General features: G+C 36.6%; 1 protein-coding gene across 9 annotated transcripts; it reads left to right on the top strand.

The window, feature by feature from the left end:
- The first annotated feature begins 434 nt into the window (after nt 1-434).
- On the top strand, nt 435-16,112 carry LOC128891674 (uncharacterized). Of its 9 annotated transcripts, none has more exons than XR_008460891.1 (20): nt 991-1,495; nt 2,201-2,250; nt 2,331-4,496; nt 4,634-5,312; nt 5,386-5,608; nt 5,704-6,132; nt 6,229-6,305; nt 6,381-6,591; nt 7,209-7,312; nt 7,428-7,584; nt 7,796-7,934; nt 8,013-8,283; nt 8,363-9,621; nt 9,853-9,885; nt 11,372-11,617; nt 11,985-12,327; nt 12,417-12,508; nt 13,159-13,206; nt 14,181-14,267; nt 15,075-15,130. XR_008460891.1 is itself a non-coding variant. In XM_054151355.1 (19 exons), the coding sequence occupies exons 2-18, from the start codon at nt 2,245-2,247 to the stop codon at nt 13,189-13,191; spliced, it is 6,468 nt and encodes a 2,155-aa protein (XP_054007330.1). In that variant the 5' UTR covers nt 991-1,495; nt 2,201-2,244; the 3' UTR covers nt 13,192-13,206; nt 15,075-16,112. The 9 variants fall into 9 exon arrangements, 7 of the variants coding, with proteins under 7 accessions (XP_054007332.1, XP_054007330.1, XP_054007331.1 ...); XR_008460892.1 differs by having other exon boundaries at nt 993-1,495; nt 13,162-13,206; XM_054151355.1 differs by lacking the exon at nt 14,181-14,267 and having other exon boundaries at nt 15,075-16,112.
- Nucleotides 16,113-18,910: the final 2,798 nt, after the last annotated feature.

Here is an 18,910-nt window from a genome sequence, read left to right as displayed (position 1 = left end):
TTTTTTAGTGTAATTTATAAAACTTTATTTACTAGTTAAAATAAATATTCAAGTCACGGGTGAGAATAGATAATTTGATGTACGCGTACTCGTGTATTTCGATGCACGTGTACGCACCTAGATATCCGTGTATTAAAAATACCAGTGTTCTTAATCATTTAATATACGGTACACGTGTTGGTACCGTGTGGTAGAAAAACTATGTAGAAAATATTCATACACCGATCAATTTCCATAAAAAACTATTTAAAATTATAATTTATTAACTTATTTTTTATAAACATTGACATTCTATATTCTCGAAAATCTCTAGAATAGGTAGATTACAAAAAAAAAAAAGTTATTTATGTAAGTTGCGAAATTAACAAGAAAAAAACAATTAATCGATAGAAATATTGAAGTAATAAGTATTCGCGCAACTGTTGAATTTTTAAAACTTCATTAAAAGAAAAAAAGAAATTTACATTACTTTACAAGTATATAATACTTCCTTCGTGTACGGAAAGATTAGTTATTTTGTATAAATGAGTAGTATTATAAGTATTATACTATATACTATATGCTATAAGTAAATAGGTATTCGTACAAGTGTTAAATTTTTAAAATTGCATTTAAAAAAAAAACGAAATTTGATTTTATAATTACTGCAACTCTTCTGGCATTAAATTAACTATCATAAATGTCGATGTTATTCGGGGTGAGATCTTCTTTCATTCCTTTATTAGAGCATTTTTTAAGTCTGTTTTACTGGAAATTTGATGTTTTCTAATTCGTACAAAGCAATAAACTAATGTGTTTACGTTACAAACTCTACTGTAAATAGTTCGTCATAAGAGTCGTACAAATATTTATTGCTTCTATACTTTTACCCACTTTTCGTATTTTTTTTGTTAATTTCACAAATTATATTAACTAGTAAATGTTGTTTGGACAATATCTATCTTAGAGACTTTCGAGAATATGTAAAATATCATTGATTATATAAAAAACAGTTAAGAAACTACAATTTTATACAAAAATTTTTTTTGGAAATTGATCGGTGTACGAATACATTCTACACCCACTGTATAATCTTTTGTATTTTCATTGTTTCTCGTCTGTAAATTTGAGAAATTTTAAACTACCGCATGTTTCAGCGCCATCTGACGACGTTTCGTTGTTGGAGTTGGATTGGAGATCTTTTTGACGTTTGGGATAAGAACGCGTTCGCGCTGTGCGCGTCTATTCACGTCTATGGTTCTGCTCGCGTGGAAAGTGAACGAGAAAAATTTCGTGACGTGCATAACCCACACCTTCCTTTCACAGTGTTTCATACTGTCCGTAAAATGCGTAAATTGTCCACGTTTCTGTGATTTCTCCACTTCGATCCTGTAAACGATCAATTCGCGACAATAAAAATCAGATTGCGGAGGCGACGATTCGTATGCTCCGTGGAAGAAAATAATGCTTGTGCTCACGTATGGACACCAGTGCCAGTGCCAGATACGATAGCTAGGTGAGTGAACGTAGAACGTATGCGTACGAGGGGTCCCTGAACGCTCAGTTGGCTATCCCAGCTGGTATCCTGACTTTCGACATGAACCTTACAATTTCTCGTCCTATCGCTTTCTCCTATCTGCCAGTCTCGTTATTTACATGGAGATAATGCTTTCTCACAATTTTTGTTACATAATTACACCAATTAGTTTCAGTTCCGTCCTGCGAAAGCTCAAGAATTTTCTTTTCCGAACGTACTTGTCACAAATATCAACCGTTTACATATATATGTATTACAATTTAGACTTTCGATGCCTCCGATTCATCTTTCTTTTACACGACATATTATCATCTTCCTATGCGTTTCAACGATATTTGTATTGTATACGCGGGAATAGATTAGAATAATGAAAAATAGGTGTCTATTAGTAACATATGTATAATCCACACGTATATACGTATATAAATGCGCGCGCGCTCGCGCACACATGCACATACATACATATACACGCTCGAATAATTTGATTTTCTTTAAATGTTTTTCATAAGAAACGATCAAATATGAGAGTAACAATAAAAATTATCGCCTATAATTTATTATGCTTCTTAATAATAAGTTTAGGACTTTGTTTTCATATGTCAAATAATGAAGCAACGGGACTGTTTATATTTATTGCTTCCTTGTAATCTAGCATATTATATATACCGATATTTGTGCCTATAGATTTCTCACGAATAAGAAGAAAGTATCGCTGTCTTAAAGGTAGCATGAGCGTAAGTAGCATATCATTCTTGGAAATATTATAAAAAGATAAACTTAGAATTGTATATTAATTTTTAAAATATGTTTTTAGAATCCTTATAGAGCAAGACCGACTAGGTCTAGAGTAGATCACAGTTTAGCATACGGAGCTCATAATCAAAATGCATGGAGTATGCCAAGGGTACAGTCGGATGTTTTGTCGACCGATTCCATTCCACGTCAACCACCTATCGCAAATCAGTCAAAACAAGCAACCGATCCTTGGAATAATTCATGGAATTGGGATTTTGATAAACAAGCTGATAATCAGCAACAGCAACAACCACCTCAACAAGAGCAACAGCAGCAGCAGCAGCAACAACAACATCAGCAACAACATTTTATACCTCCTTATACGAATCAAGGACAGCTAATATCAAATTCCATTCAGGATCATTATTATCAGAATATTAATGGCAACAAGTCTGATTTACTTAATCAGAATTCCATGTCGAATGATGATACGCAGAGTACAGTTGTTAATAGGCAACCAAATCCAAATCATTCGGATTCGTTCGCATCTTATTCGAATTATAATCGATATCAACAATATCCTCCGTCATCTAGAACCACTTCTGTTATATCTGGATCTTTGAATTTTGACCCTCCGCAGTGGACGACCGAACAACAGTCTCAAAATATCCAATACGCGCAACAAAGAACCGCTATACAAAACCAAAACGATAAAATAGCGCATCCGTCTCTACCTAGTACTAATTATAGTTGGCATAAGCCGGATCAAACGACTTTAATGTCATCCCATAATTGGCAAAGTCACGGTAGTTTGCCAGGACATTGGCAGGATCAGAAAACAGATAAAGAGATTCAAAAGTTGGACGATATGGGTAATCAATGTACACCGCCGTTACAACAAACTAGGTTGACTCAGCTTCTTCCACCTTCCACTGAGAATACTAACAAAGAACAATCCATCGACGATCCAAATAATTGGTCTAATCAAACGAATACGTCGGCATCTCAGTGGAACAGTCAAAGTCGTGAATCCATGCCACCTAATCAAAGTCAGCACGTGCCAGCAACTTGTAATGCCACGAACGAATTCAATTCTTGGTCTCAAACAGCGACTGTGAGTGTTTCGCAACAGTGGAAGCATGCGGATGACGCTCGTACGACTCAGTGGTTACAAGAACAACAGGATGATAACAAGTTACCTGAAAAAACTGTTAAACAAGATAATGTTGGTGCTATGGCTGCAAATGACTGGCAACAAAATCCTATGATATCCTCTCATCATTCTTTAACCGATATACCTCAAACGCAAGAATCTAGCATAGAACAAGAAGAAAGGAAGAAGTCAATACCTTCGTTAATTACAAATTCCATAATTTCAAAAGATTCCAATATACAAACAAAAACTAGTATAGCTAAACAACAATTATCCGACTCTCGCGTTAACGTATCGGCGACTCCTGAAACTATGTCAACAATTGCGAGCTCTGAAAATGTTTCCATTCAGGAGAACAATGATTTCAATTTAATAAATGATTCATTAGAATGGGGAAGAAATATTTCATCCGACGAGTTACCTGTTAAACTAGAACAATTGAATCTTGGTTCTAGGCCGAGCAAGCAGTTAGAAAATCAAAACGAACCATCGGAAGTCCATCCCGCTATATCTGGCGATGGATGGAATCAAAATACAGTTACGCAGAACAATACTATTCCTGATAATATACCTGGTTTACCTTCTGATTATGCTGCGCTTGGAATGGAAAATTCTCATTCTCATTCTCATTCCATTGATTCTCAAGGTGCCATTACTAAAGAAAATTTAACGCACACGTCGTATCCAGCGACAAATATTAAGCCATTGGATAATGTAACGCAAAGTGCATACGATCAATGGTACAATCAGAATACATTAGCACGTTCCTTGGACAATGCATGGTATTCGAAAGATCATGCTCGTCCAGCTAAAGAATGGAGTGTCGAACAAAATGTAGAGAATTATGAAATTATTCAGCAGCCTACGGAATTCGTAAATTTAGAAGTAGTTGCGCCGTCGTTACAGGAACGGGATATATATGGCTCGAGAGATTCCATAAACAAGGAAACTTTGGATAACGATCCAAAACCGGTTATGAATCTCGCCAAAGAATCAGCTAGTACGCGTGATTTCAGGCAAGAAGCCAATAATATCGAAGTACCTTCTGCACAGCAGGTAGCTCGATCTCATCCACTTCTACATTCGGAACAGGTATTACATATTCGTAATACAATTATTAATTAACGATCATTTCCTTTCCATAACAAAACAAAAAATGATAATTATAATAATATATGATATATATTTATTATATAATAATAATTATTATTATTACTATTATGTTACAGGTACCAGATAATTATGAATTCGCGTCAAACGATAGAAACACGTTTTTAGAAACCGGAGAATTAACCGATTCCCATCAAGAGCACGAACCAACTCCACCAAGCCAAGACGATGAAAACGACGAAGTGCCTAATGATATTCCTTTCTTACGGGAAGTACCGGGCCAATCGAGTTCCATAGATCCACGTAGAAACGACCCAACAGGGCAAGAACAATACGTTCAATCTGTTCAGAGACTAGCAGATCCAAGAAGGAATGATCCTTCTGGTCAAGAACAAGGTCTTCAGTTAAGAAGTGTATCCGAAAGATCGGAACGTCGCGATGTTCCTCCTGGCCAAGAAAGAAGCATTCCTTTACTTTCACGAACAGACTCCGATCCGTTAGAACGTCGAAACGATCCGTCTGGCAGAGAGCGATCTCTACCTCCGCAACAGTCTCGAAATGATCCTTCTGGAGAAGAAAGACACAATCAAGCCCTGTCTCAGATTATGTTGGAATCTAGCGAAACGCGTGAAATACCTGGTAGAGGCAACGATCTCGAAGACTCTAATCAACAGACGACAGATGAGGACCTTAGACAGATACCAGGTGGTGCATCTCCGAATGATGTCGCTCAATCTTTAGACGACAGATCTAATGGACGAGTTGTTACGGGTTCACAAGAAGTTCCACCTACAAGCTGTAAAACAAGTTTCATATATACATTTATGTTTTGATGTTTTTTATTCTCGCATTATTTTGCATTTGATTTCAGCCACGATACAAGATCAAACAAACGATTCAAGGAATAAACGGGAGGAAGCTGTTGGCGCATCCATACGTGAGAATCAAGGAGTTTCCAACTCGTCGAATCGTAAAGATTCATACGAAGACGAGGATGACGATGGTTCCGGAAATAGTAGAGACGATAGCAGAGAGAGACGGCGCGATAGTAGTTCTGAACGACGACGATACGAATACGAACGAAAGAACGCCTAGTCAGTACATTTATAGTAAATCAAATTTTTGTAAATAACAAAAAATTATACTCACACTCACGGGAAATAATCATTGTACGTTTGTTCGATTACAGTTACGATCGTGATCGCGAATACGATGATGATTATTATTACGATCGTCGTCGCGGAGGAGAAAACGATCGAGTGTACAATGCGCGCGATGATTTCGATCGACGAGAAGTTCCTTATCGAGAAGATGATCGCAAACATCATAGCAAGGACGATCTTGATAGGCATACGAGAGAAGAGATGGATAGAAGAAGCCGAGGTAAAGATGATCTGGATGAAAGGGATGGCAGAAGAAGACTCGACGATCGTAGAAGAGATAGGCTCGATGATGGCCGTCACAGGGATAGAGAAGTTCGGGACTACGATTCACGATATTCTAGAGATCGAGATTATCTCGACCGTGATAGACGAAGAGACGATCGCGACAGAAGAGCAAGGCGATACGATGATTACGATATCAGAGATTCGTATTATGATGATCCTTACAGTAGAGGGTACACCATTTCTAACCATCTCTATAATAGTAAAACATTGTAAATTTGTTTAGTGACAAAGGCGCCTAATACTTTATACGTTTATACGATTTTCAGATCTAGACCATCCAGTAGATCTTCTTACAACGATAGAGATCGAGCATACCACATGCGAACGAGAGATTCTTACTATGGTACGTTGCGCTGACTTCTTTCGCACGTGTCCGGAATAAAACATTTGAAGTAACGTTTTGTTTGTTAACATTTAGGGTATTCCGGATACGATTACAGTGTTCAATATGCCAACAATTATTATGCGTACATAGAAAATTTGCGACGCACAAATCCTACCGCTTATTCCGAATGGTATCATAAATATTATGCTAACCAACATCAACAGCAACATATTTCTCGAAGCGTCACCAATTATCCGGAAGATAGAGCGAGTGTTCATTCAGGGCGTAGCTCTTGCGATGAAAGGTAAGCGCGAGGAAAATAGAGAAACGAAACTAAAGAAACGATATTTTCCCATCGTTATTCATAATATCGATTATGTGTTAGATTTTTTATAAATCCAAGTGCATGCTTCCACTCGCCAAACAAAGCATTGTATGTTCCGTATTTCGGTTATCCTGGATGGGCCAGGAGTCCGCAACGAAGACAGAATTCGGCTTATGAAAATTTAAATAGGTGAGACCGAGAGAATGCTCTCGGTTCGACACTTGTGCCAAATAACGAAAATGCCCAACTTCTATTCTGTGAAAGTAATTTAGTTGAAAAATTTTTGTAGCATCTAAAGTATTTTACGTTAAGCTAGATATTGAAATTCCTCGCTAGAAATACATTTGTAAGAAATACCTTGTAAATCTTATTTCGCAGCTATAGATGTTTGTAAGAAAAATGTCTCTTTTGTCTTCGTAGATAATGTACGATATGTAGCAACTAACTTGGGTATATCGGGTATCTTGTACTTATTGTTAGTACTCGGATGAACGAGGTTTCGCGATCGTTTGTAATGCTTTCTCCGCGTTGTTTATTCATTTTCTTGCAATGTTGGCTTTGATTTACTTTTGAAACTAAAATACATACTTTTTCAGAACGACTGGCGATAAACGAACTTTAGGCGATATGTCCCTCGAAGATTCGACGACTACTTCTGCACGAATGACACCGGCTAAATTTTCCATGTCCCATGCATACGGTAAAAAGATTGTTTAAAAGTTCTTTCAAACAAATACTATGTTAAATTTTTGAAAATTTATTTAATGGAATATAATAGCGCTATACGATATCTTATAAAAGTATCTTATCTTCAGGGTGCCTTTCTATCGGTTCTCTGATACATGTACATCCAACTTATCCAACCGATGGCGAAAGAGCCAAAGTGGACATTTTTAGATTGGACAACTTACTTTTACACGATCCTGTAGCACGCGATTTGCGGGTTTATCCTGGACCTCTGATTAAGCAAGTGTAATCGATATATCGATCATCTAAGCATGCGTATTTTCATTTATTTGGATAGTCGAATTAATTATAAATTTGCACGTTCCACGTAATTCATTTCTTGTAGTATCTATGTAAGATCGATATATTAGGACACGCATGGTTAGACGTACATTACTAGACGTTAGCGTATACAATACGTACTACATTTGTTACGATTAATGTTTTTATTGCGCAGGGGTGTTACTCATAAAAAGACTATTATCGAATATTGCGAAAATAAAATTAAAAGAGCAGGATCAAACGAAGAAATGGTCGATCGCGCTTCGTATATTCTTTTATACGAACTAATGATTATGTTGATCCAACAGAATGGAGTAAGAAATATGTTTTACGTGTAACGACAACTTATCGTTGTTATTGTTATTTTTACTTAATTATGCGTTTCCTTTTAGAATGTTGTCGGTGTTGATATAGCAGCGTTATTGCTTCGAAATAAAGACGCGTATCCTTACGATTTGAACAAGCAAAAGTCTCAGGATCTAGGAAGAAGGGAATCCGTGATATCGCAAAGGTCTAGTGTCACGGGTGGAGATGGAATTCAGGGTAATCAAGATGGCGGAGAAATTGCTGAGAAAGTCGAAAATAAACCACGGCAAAGCATCGAACAAATTACAGACGAGTTTAGAAATACGCTACTATACGGATTAGTGCAAGAAGCACTGGGTAAATATTGCATTTATTAGAATTTTGTTACATTTACCGAAATCTTCCGGGTATATCACGTGCTGTTTTTTATGGGCAGAATATGCGATGAACGAAGGACTTTGGGGCCATGCACTCTTCTTGGCTAGTAAATTAGACAAACGTACTCATGCTTCGGTGATGACACGTTTTGCCAATAGTTTACCTTACCACGATCCACTGCAAACTTTATATCAACTTCATTCTGGCCGTGTGCCCGCCGTTGTTACCGGTATATCGGATCCACGCTGGGACGATTGGAGACCTCATTTAGCTATGATTATATCGAACACTTCTGCCAATCCGGAAATTAATCGTCGTTCGATTACAACGCTCGGAGACACGCTTTTCGCGCGAGGGGACATCCATGCTGCTCATTTCTGTTACATACTCGCACAAGTCGATTTCGGTGCTTACGGAACGAATAACGTGAAACTTGTATTGATCGGTGCGAATCATCATAAACCGTATAACGCGTTTATCACGATGGAAGCTGTTATGCTTACAGAAATATACGAATACGCTCGAAACCTTAGCGAACCAGGATTTACATTGGTGGATCTTCAAACTTTTAAATTTGATTTGGCTAAAAAAATGGTTGATCATGGATTGATAGAGAAAGCCTTGTTGTACATAGAACAAGTTGCAGTGAATATCGTTAACGAACCATCGAAATACAAGAGATCGTTTATTGGTGCGGTATATAATTTAGGAGACAGAATTAAATACCATGACCCAGTCTATAAAGATTCGACCGACGAAGGTATAACTTTAACTTGGTTCGATAATTTAGTCGAGATAGTTGGTAAATGCCATACTGGAGAAATTATTGAAAACAATGCCGGTGGTTTACAAATGAAAATGGAATCGCACAACAACGTGCAAAATGTAGAAATGTATGAGACGAAACAGCAGCAACAACAGCAAACACATCAACAACAACAACAAACACATCAACAACAACAACAACAACAACAACCATGGAATCCAGTTCAGCCCGATTACAGAGAAGGTCCATCATCAATGATGGAAGTAGCCACGACTGATGTGCAGGCGGAATGGCAACCATTATCCTTGCCATCCAATATACCAGACACGCATGATCAAAGTATGCAATACCCAAGAAATAACGAGGAATCTTGTCAATACCAACAATCGCAACATCAAGACTACTGGAACCAAGAGTCCTATTATCAGAATAATTACGGGAGGAATGACAATACCGTCGCGAACTGGCAACAGCTTTCAACTCAAACACTGTACCCCTCGGAACAAGGTGACATCGATAATTCTCAGCAACAGGAAAAATGGAACTATGAGGTAAATCGATCGATACAATTGCGTTGCAACAATACATGGACTTGAATCTTTCATTCGTATCATTGGTATCGTTACCAGCATACTTTCATTAAGCACTTTTTCATTTCGATTTGCATGCATATACCTTTCATGTAATATTTCCGAGTATTTTGTGCTTTACATATGATATAATACGTTTAAGAATAACACTTTTTTCACCTTTTTTTTTTGTTGATGCTTGCATACGGACAGACGGAAAGGGAAGAAAAAGCATCCACCCCTGAAGTAAGTAATTACATGCTTACTCCGGATAGTAATCTCGATCCTGAGTGGTCATTGGATAACACCAATGTTTGCTTGTTACGCCGACGCAAAGTATTAACTGGTCTATATGTCGCTTCTCCCTCTTCTTCGCTCAACTTTAATATAAATAATTTGGCACGGTCGTCGGTGTCGGCGTCGACAACTCCTAATCCGTATAGGTCGACCAGTTCAGACGAGAAATTTCGAAAACCTCAAAAACTGATAACATATCCAAAGGTCGTAACAGATTACCCAAGAATTTTACCGAATAATAAAACTCATTCGCAAGATGTAAAAAAGATAAAGAAAATAGACGGCAAACACACGAAGCCGCCTTGTTCGCAACCTCCCGTGTTTTTAAAATGTAAAGTAAAGAATAAATCGACAAATGATAAAGAAATTATTCCTGGCGAAGTAGACGAGAAAAGCTTAATTTCGTCGACAACCACCGACTTGGATATTCAGTTTAGCGAAATAAACTTCGAGTCTCTATCCAAGTTTGATTCACGTTCAGAAAACGAAACACCAACAGTTTCTGAATACGAGAGTCAGACTTTGAAGCAGTATTGCAACTTTGAAGAGAAAAAAGTGATGAGGGTAGCTCCACATATCCGAAGGAAAGATGTTATTTGCGATACGGTAGATGCGTGGTCTTACTCGAATTCTTCGCAAAATTCTTCTGAATTATGTCGGTATAAACCACTCGTCTTCGGTGGAACGTATCCGATAGATTTACCAGTTCGACCGGTTAGAAGTGATCTAAATTTAACCGAACTTGACGATGTTCCTATCGTAAAGTCCATCCCTAAAACATATGATATCGATGTTCCCACAGATTGCGAGTAGACGTTTCTAGATGCATATAACGATTCGTTAGTTGATCGCTAAACTTTTTTTTTTCTATCCTGAAACTATATACATATAATAATATCGTTATTGTGCATTCGGAATTGTATTTACAGAACGCATTAGATTGTTACTTTCGTACGCCAGTTCTTCCGTTTAAGAGAAACGATTATTTATCAATGTGTTTTATGTTACTAGCGAGTGAGTGGTCGATGCAAGTCTTTGATACAGAGCGTAGTTTATAGAACTTGCTCTTTGTTTTAGGTGTCATTTATACACACACACACACACACATATATATACATACATATATGTATATATTAAAGTTTGTTATTGTTAAATATACAATAAAGTTTCCTATATTATGAAATTTTTTGAATTTTTGGAGATTTGCGCCTCTTTGTCATTACGTTTCATAAATCACAAAATATATTTCTGATTGAAAGCAAAGTTTGTCGCTATTTACTGTGATAATTACGTGATTTTAGAAAGAAAAAGTATCGTTTGCTAAACGTGTCGAGGTTACGATATTTGGTATAGATGCATACGGTGTTATCGCAGTAAAAAGTGATCAACTTTGTTGGAACAACTTTGCGATGATGAATCGTATACTTTATTTCAGCCACCTCAACCTGCGATTTCTATGACGCCGTCAACGAAAAAGCAGTACGATCCATTGGAAGAGTTGGACGCACTCGAGACTCCGAAACAACCGTCGAAAGCTACGTCAGCGACGAAGAAGGCACCGGAGAAAGCACCCGAGAAGAAACCTTCCAACAGTGGAGGCTCTTGGTTTGGTGGCTTTTTCAGCAAACTTGCACCAAAGCCAAGGAACCAAATGATCCTACCGGATGACAGTAACCCAGCGGTAAGGTCTTGGCGATATATTCAAGTTGTGCGTAGTGTTGCGTATCGAAGAATTACGATAGTTGGTTTTATGTTTTATGTTTTATGTTGCTAAGGGCTCACGCGGGTACTTGTGGTAATTGAGTGATTCGTCTGTGATTTTATGATGGGAGAGGAAAAGGCCAGTATAACTCAATGTTCGGACAATCGATTAACAGCTAACGAATTATTGATATATTCTGGCTTAACATTTTATGTTTCTCGTTCTAACATTTCAGTATTTCGAGCCCTGTAGTTTAGTCCTTTGATACTAACAGTGTTAATCTGTGTTTTAATCCCGCGAGTCTACAAGTCGATGCTCACACGGTATCGTTTTATTTTTCGAACAGATCGTTTGGGATCCTGTTGGTAAAAAGTGGACGAATAAAGACGAAGACGGAGACAGAAGCTCCTCAGCTTTAGCTCCTCCCCCGAAAGCTTCGGACGTTGGACTTAGAGCACCTGTAACGGAACAGACCTCCCAACTGTCTCAATCGACTTTACAAACCGATGACGCGACCGTAAATAAGTTCAAATTACCGAAGGGCAGAAACATGCGTGCCAACTACATAGACATAATGAATCCGAATAGTTTGAAAACTAACACAGCACCGTCAAGTATACCGACCCCGGTAACGTCTCCAATCGTACCTATGGCAACTTCGTCACCTCAGTTATTCATTCCTGCACCAGGTAAATTTTCAAATAGTAACTCTTATTCTTTATTCGACTAATATTTTTTTTCTCCTTTTCTTTTTTTTTCTATCAACGATTCTTCATAGTTAACGATTCAAACGCTACCGTTGCCTTCTTAACACCTACATCAACACCAGTCGCACCTTCCACGAACGTCTCTGAAAACACATCGCAAGGGGTAAGTTGTCTCTAATAAATAATATAGTAAGTATGTGGAAATTCTTTCAACCATGTCGTGTCACGTCACCACAAACATATATACAACATTAACAATACAGTTTCACGTATGCGTCTACGCAATTTCAAACTCATTCTACACAACCAACCCCTTTACTATGTTTGCGTTATGGCTGCAGTATGCTGGTATGCAGCTTAGTTGTATCTTGAACATCCCTCTGGAACTGTAATGTTAAGATGTTACGTTTTCGCGAATTTCCTTTAGAACCACGATTCTAACCTTGTCTTGTATTTGTCGTAAATTTTCCCTAGTTTTGTGTATTGTCTACTCACCCGAAAGTATCCTCTGAAATTAAATTCTATTTCTGCATATACATTTCATCGTATAAGAATTATATCTTTTTTTGGCTGTTTGAATTGCGCGTAACAGAAAGTAATCTCGGAAAAGGTTTCTTTTGTGCCAAACGATGAATCCTGTAGAAGAAACGACAACGTATTCATGGTTTTATTTGTGTTTCTATAAAAACCATTCTCTTCTTGGATTACTTTAATGTTACCGATACTAATTAGACTTTTCAAGATCACTACAGACATTCTTTATCTCGTTCATCTGTGTTTAATCTACATTTCTTTTTATGTTTCCTTTGCAAGCAGTCGGGGAGGCAGAATGATGTAGCCAAATAATAATTGTTACCGATAGTAAGGACTATTTTATTAATTTTACGTGTCGTTCATTATTATCGTGCATGCATGGCTTGTAATACTTAACTGGAAGCATGAGCTATAGGGTGAATAATGTATATACGTTTGGTGCAACTCGATTCAATTGTTTGTAATAGTACGATACTCGGACAAATTAATATTAACGGTGTAACGACGATGAATAGAATGACAGGACAGATAACGACGTAGACTGTTTGGAAAGTTGTGTCGTTTCACTGGTGTTTACTTTCCTCTTATTCTACTTACACTTTTCAATTCGTTTTAACATCGTTCCATAGCTCGATGATGCTTTAGACTTTCATTTTGGATGGGTATGTATGTGTACGTACAGTTTCTTTTTGGCAACGGTAGAGAAAGAAAGGTGTTTTAGGTTTGTAGTTAACATACGGTACACGACACTAAAATGACGCATTAATACGTTTACGTTACACGTTTCAGCATGGCTATTTAATATAATTGACTCATATCCATCACCGAAAATATCAAATTTTTATATACGACAATGCAATACAGGGTGTCTTTGAACTCCTGTAAGAACCTGAAATGGGAGGTAGCTGATACGATTCTGAACAACAATTTTCTTTGCAAAATTGTCGCTGGGGGTTTCATTTTTGAATTATTAGCGCTATGATTGGTCGGTGTTTTTCGTTAATAATTCAAAAATCAAGCCTTCGCCAACATTTTTGTACAGGAAATTGTTGTTCAGAATCGTTTCAGATACTCGCCCATTTCCGGTTCTTACAGGAGTTCTGGGACACTCTGTATACGTATATGCAATACCGATGATTTCATAAAACATAAGTCACTGTCGCTACTGTGAGCCAGCGTGATAGATATACTAGTTGAAGCATCGGTGTTGCATGGTCACATTTTTGTTTTGCATAATCATAGCAATAGTGCGAGTATCGGTTAGTCAGACAAAATTGTTGTGTTTGTATATGGCATAACAGCTCTCTCGATGGAGCTCAACCAGCTCGTTATCGCGAGAGGTGCAGAGCTACACTATGAGGGATCCGCGTCTCCTTCCACGGAACAAGGTAATTCAGTGCCATTAGATACTCATACAATTCAATTACTTATTCCAGAGGTGATCATTTATTAATTCGATTCGATTCGATTCAATGATTCACGGTTGAAATTGTAATTTATCTACTATAGTATAATACGTTACTGTATTCCATAACGATTTGATAATCAAAGATTACGCTTTAATCGGTACCTTCCCGTACGTGGAATTGTTCCTGAGTTTGCACGGCATTAGCTCTCACGAATAATTTTATTGCAATTCCGGGAAGAGATATAAAAAAAGTACTCGAAAGTGTTTTCATGGATATCGAGTATACTACTTAACAAGTTTTTGGAACAATTCGTAGATTTAAGAGAAGAATTTCATTCGTGATTCACAGTCATATAGCTTTGCATCCGAATCAAGCTTAAACTTATTATGTCGAGCACGCTATTCTCGTGATATTTATATGGCAAAACTATGGGAAAGCTTGGTGAAGGATATATATTTTTGAGTTCGGTGTCGCAATGTATGTTTACACATTAATTACAATAATTGTCTTTGACGATTTGCGTCACATTTAATCATCCAAGTTACCCGTTACAAACACGAAAAGAAAACATAATTTTCTTATTAATTTTTATTAGTACTTTTTTACTTTAAACATAGTAACAATGCTTCCCTTGTTTTTAGAAAGTAACGATTTCTAAACTTAACTTAATTATCCATCGCACGACACTTTAGAAAAATATTACAAGTTTTATGGAATTAATGAAATATCATAAGTTTAATTTAAAATTATCGCTAACATGTCTTTCATGAAAACAATGATGTTTAGGGACCAATGATGTACAACCCAAATGACATCAAGGATCATGCGGCAAAGAACACGCAGCAGAGTCGGTATCCTCCACGATAAAATTCGCAAGATCGTCTAGAATACACCTGATATAGGTATATCGGGTGATGTTTAGAGGAAAAAAATGTTGTTTCTATCAGGATCGCTTTGCTTACAGAAATCCAAATTTTATATGTAAGCGAACGGTATCAGTTATGCGGCTTGATTTAGTCAAGCATATCCAACTTTACAATTTGAATTTTCTCATGCATCAAATTTAGTTCTTTTAAAGCGCAAACAACATATGAATTTACTATTCCATCATTTGCAGTTACGATCGAATTTCATTGAGCATATACTAGGTACTCTTTTGTATAATCAATGTTTCACGGAATGTTTTCACACAAACTCAACGCAATACGATTCGTAGATAATTTTATTACTATTCAGTCTTTAGAATTGAATCCGTTCAGTCGTGACATTCTTTAACGATGTAAATTTCAATCGAACAGAGAAACTTACGTTGCTGATGTTACGTTGAGTGGGTCGAGTGTGTTTGTTAGAGAGTTTTAATGGGTTCAACGGTCACGGTATATAGGGTACAGCTCTGTTGGATGACATAAAGCGCAGAATTTCAATGATAAATGATAACGAAGTGTAAAAGGAACGCGTGCTACGTTGAGTGATCACGAGCGAAATGAATATTATTGTAACAGTTTTGCGTTTGGGACAATATTCGCGTTTAAGTTGTACGTGAATAAGTGTAATGTGAATTGTAGCAAGGATCGAATTGTCCACGTTTCGAGAATTTGTTCCGTATCTAGGAACATGATACGATATCAAGTCTGATTTTATACGATGGCAAAAAACATTTATTGCATACATAGAAAATGAAATGAATGTCGGTAATGTATGAAATGTTAGGAATATGAAAATTTTATGGATCCCATTGTTAGGTGATGCGTATCGCAGGTACATGCTGTTATTCGTTGTCGGGCTATTGTATCGTTATACCAACGTTATACAAATATTTGAAACGTAACTGCCATCTATTTATTTAGATTGGTGAAACTGGCACCGCTTCACGTCCTATCTCTCTTCCTGTTTGGATTACCGTAAGAAAAGGTTTTCAAATTTCTGCCTGTTAACGTAGTCGTCTCTAGAGTTTCCAGTAGAAAATCAAGAGAAAAAAAGAAACTATTTGTACAAGATAACTCGAAATTATTCTACTCGTCTATATTCCGGTTTGTATAATATCTTTGGGACAAGACGTCTACTAAATTTTCGTTGCTTCAAAGTGGAATTATACCTAAATTATTTATCGATTTAATCCTAATCGACTGTCACGTTACAGATTCCGAACGATTCCTCTCCACTGTTTGCTTTCCAAATTGATCTATAGCGATTGCTTCGAGTGTCCAGCATATCTCGAATTCAACTTTCATTCGTAAGCAATTCTTTCAAATTTCTCAGATACCTTACTTTGCTTATTTCAAAATATCTAGTCTAGGATAACGTACGAGTTTTTCCAACGACGCAGTTTTCTACAATATGTTATCGGTTTCCATTCGAATACCTAACGTGAATCGTGTTACAGTTTTCTTTGGTTTTCTTACGTCTACAAGAATCGATCCGAACCATATATTTTTCTTAACCGAGAAAGACGAAAACTCGTATTCAAGATTATTGGTGCTTTCGTAGGATTTGAGTTTGCAATTAGGAAAGAATATGCCATAAAAAGTATTTTGCGATTTATAGCAAGCATACTTTTATTCCACGCCTATGTAATATATATTATCCAATTTTTTAGCTGACAGTGAGAAAAAGTTTGTTTTGTTTAGTGTAAGCTAACCTATACTGGTACCTATGACTAGAGAATTTGGGAAACGAAGAATGACGAAGGTTTACGATGCAGTGTACAAACGTAGAATAAGCTTCGCATTGATTTTTCATTTGACGTTTAACGTTTTCTGATTAGACAACGATCGAAAGCGAGAGGACACGTAAAGATAACGGAACGAACGAATCGAAGAGAGTAACCTAATCGTGTATCCGTCGGTAAATTAGATTTGTTGCTCAGTTACCGTCGATTACTTTCACCAAGTGCGATGTTTTTACAGGATTGGAAATCGTAACGATTCCAGTTTCGTTTAAAAAAAACAATATTTTTTCTTGGCCATTAATCACAATTGGAGTGAACTGGTTTTGTCAATTCCTGTAAAGTACACATTAGACTCTATTCAGTTTTATACTCGTGACACGATATGCTTTCAAGAGTATACACATACAGGCACTCGCATACGCGCGCGCGCATAAATTGTAGAATATTATAATGCGAACGCATTTTTTTGCGTACATGACATGTATATACGTACATATAAATAGATATACAATATACATATACATACATATATACATACATATATATATATATATATATATATATATATATATATATATATATATATGCGTAAGCTTTTCGGGAACTACAGCTACTTGTTCGAATCATTCCCACGGGGGTACAGTTACAAAAAAAAAAGCGAGAAAGAAAGAAATTCAATTAATACATTATCAAAATCAGAATAATTCTTTTTGTGAAAAATGGCATTTCGTTATGACTTGTGTCTCGACTGCGATGTTATCCATCAATTAATCCCTGTACACATATGCTATTAATTCGTTTTTAAAGAAATCCCTCGGTTCTATTTAGGTATAATTTCGATTTCGATATAATTTGATTTCTTTCGCTACAAACGACGAATTTAGAACGAAATTGTTATTTTTAGTAGCACCCAAGTTACTCGAGCGGTCTTTTATTTGAATATAAAAAGATAAAGGAAAAGAAGCATTTCTTGTGCTACGTATTTTACGATATTTTGCGTTTATTAGCAAACGAGGAATACGTGACGGCACAACGATCGAAGAAGGGTTTATCGGGATGCGATTTAATTCGATCGGTCTACTCGAAAGCTCCCAAAGTGATATTGTATACTTACAGTGAAATAATAATAAATTACAAAGGAGGACTATAAGAGTAAACGTTAAAGTTGAAGAAAAGTATTAATCGAGCTGTATGTTATGTATGTATAGAATGGTTTACGAGCGATGCAACTCTGGCTTGATGTAACATATTACGATATATCTTTAATGCATTTCGCAATTGAGATGTTCGATGTATGTTTTCGGGAAAATACGGATAACGAGAAATGTATACTGTATATTATTAATATCACCACTATCCCATTACTATTGCTATTCTATTATAATAAAGAATCATACAACTTACGAATGTCGACATGTCACTTTGCGCACGTTAGTTTGGAATGTTACGATTTCAATAAAAAAATGAACTTTCCTCTAATTGACTCCTACCGGGATCGAACCGCGTCCAGAGCGAAACGTTGACTTCGCAACTTGACACTCTACCGACTGCGCCACGCTGCTTCTATGACATCCCAACACTTGTACTCCGTGATGTCTCCTTGCGAGACGAGTTCTCACCTTATCTTACTATTGTTAGTCTAAATTCGAATCTCAACAGTTTCGATTAATATCTATCGTTCTATAGGAGACGTAACATTTTATCGAGAAACTTTTCTTTGTAAATACAGTGGGTGTAGAAAGTATACGTACACTGATCAATTTCCAAAAAAACTATGTAAAATTGTAATGTATTAACTTATTTTTTATAAACATTGACATTCTATATTCTCGAAAATCTCTAGAATAGGTAGATTACAAAAAAAAAAAAAATAGCTATTTATGTAAGTTGCGAAATTAACAAGAAAAAAACAATTAATCGATAGAAATATTGAAGTAATAAGTATTCGCGCAAC

The sequence above is a fragment of the Hylaeus anthracinus genome, unplaced genomic scaffold (genome assembly GCF_026225885.1).
Source record: "Hylaeus anthracinus isolate JK02 unplaced genomic scaffold, UHH_iyHylAnth1.0_haploid 12002, whole genome shotgun sequence".
Taxonomy (NCBI): Eukaryota; Metazoa; Arthropoda; class Insecta; order Hymenoptera; family Colletidae; genus Hylaeus; species Hylaeus anthracinus.
This window is presented reverse-complemented; position numbering and strand designations above follow the sequence as displayed.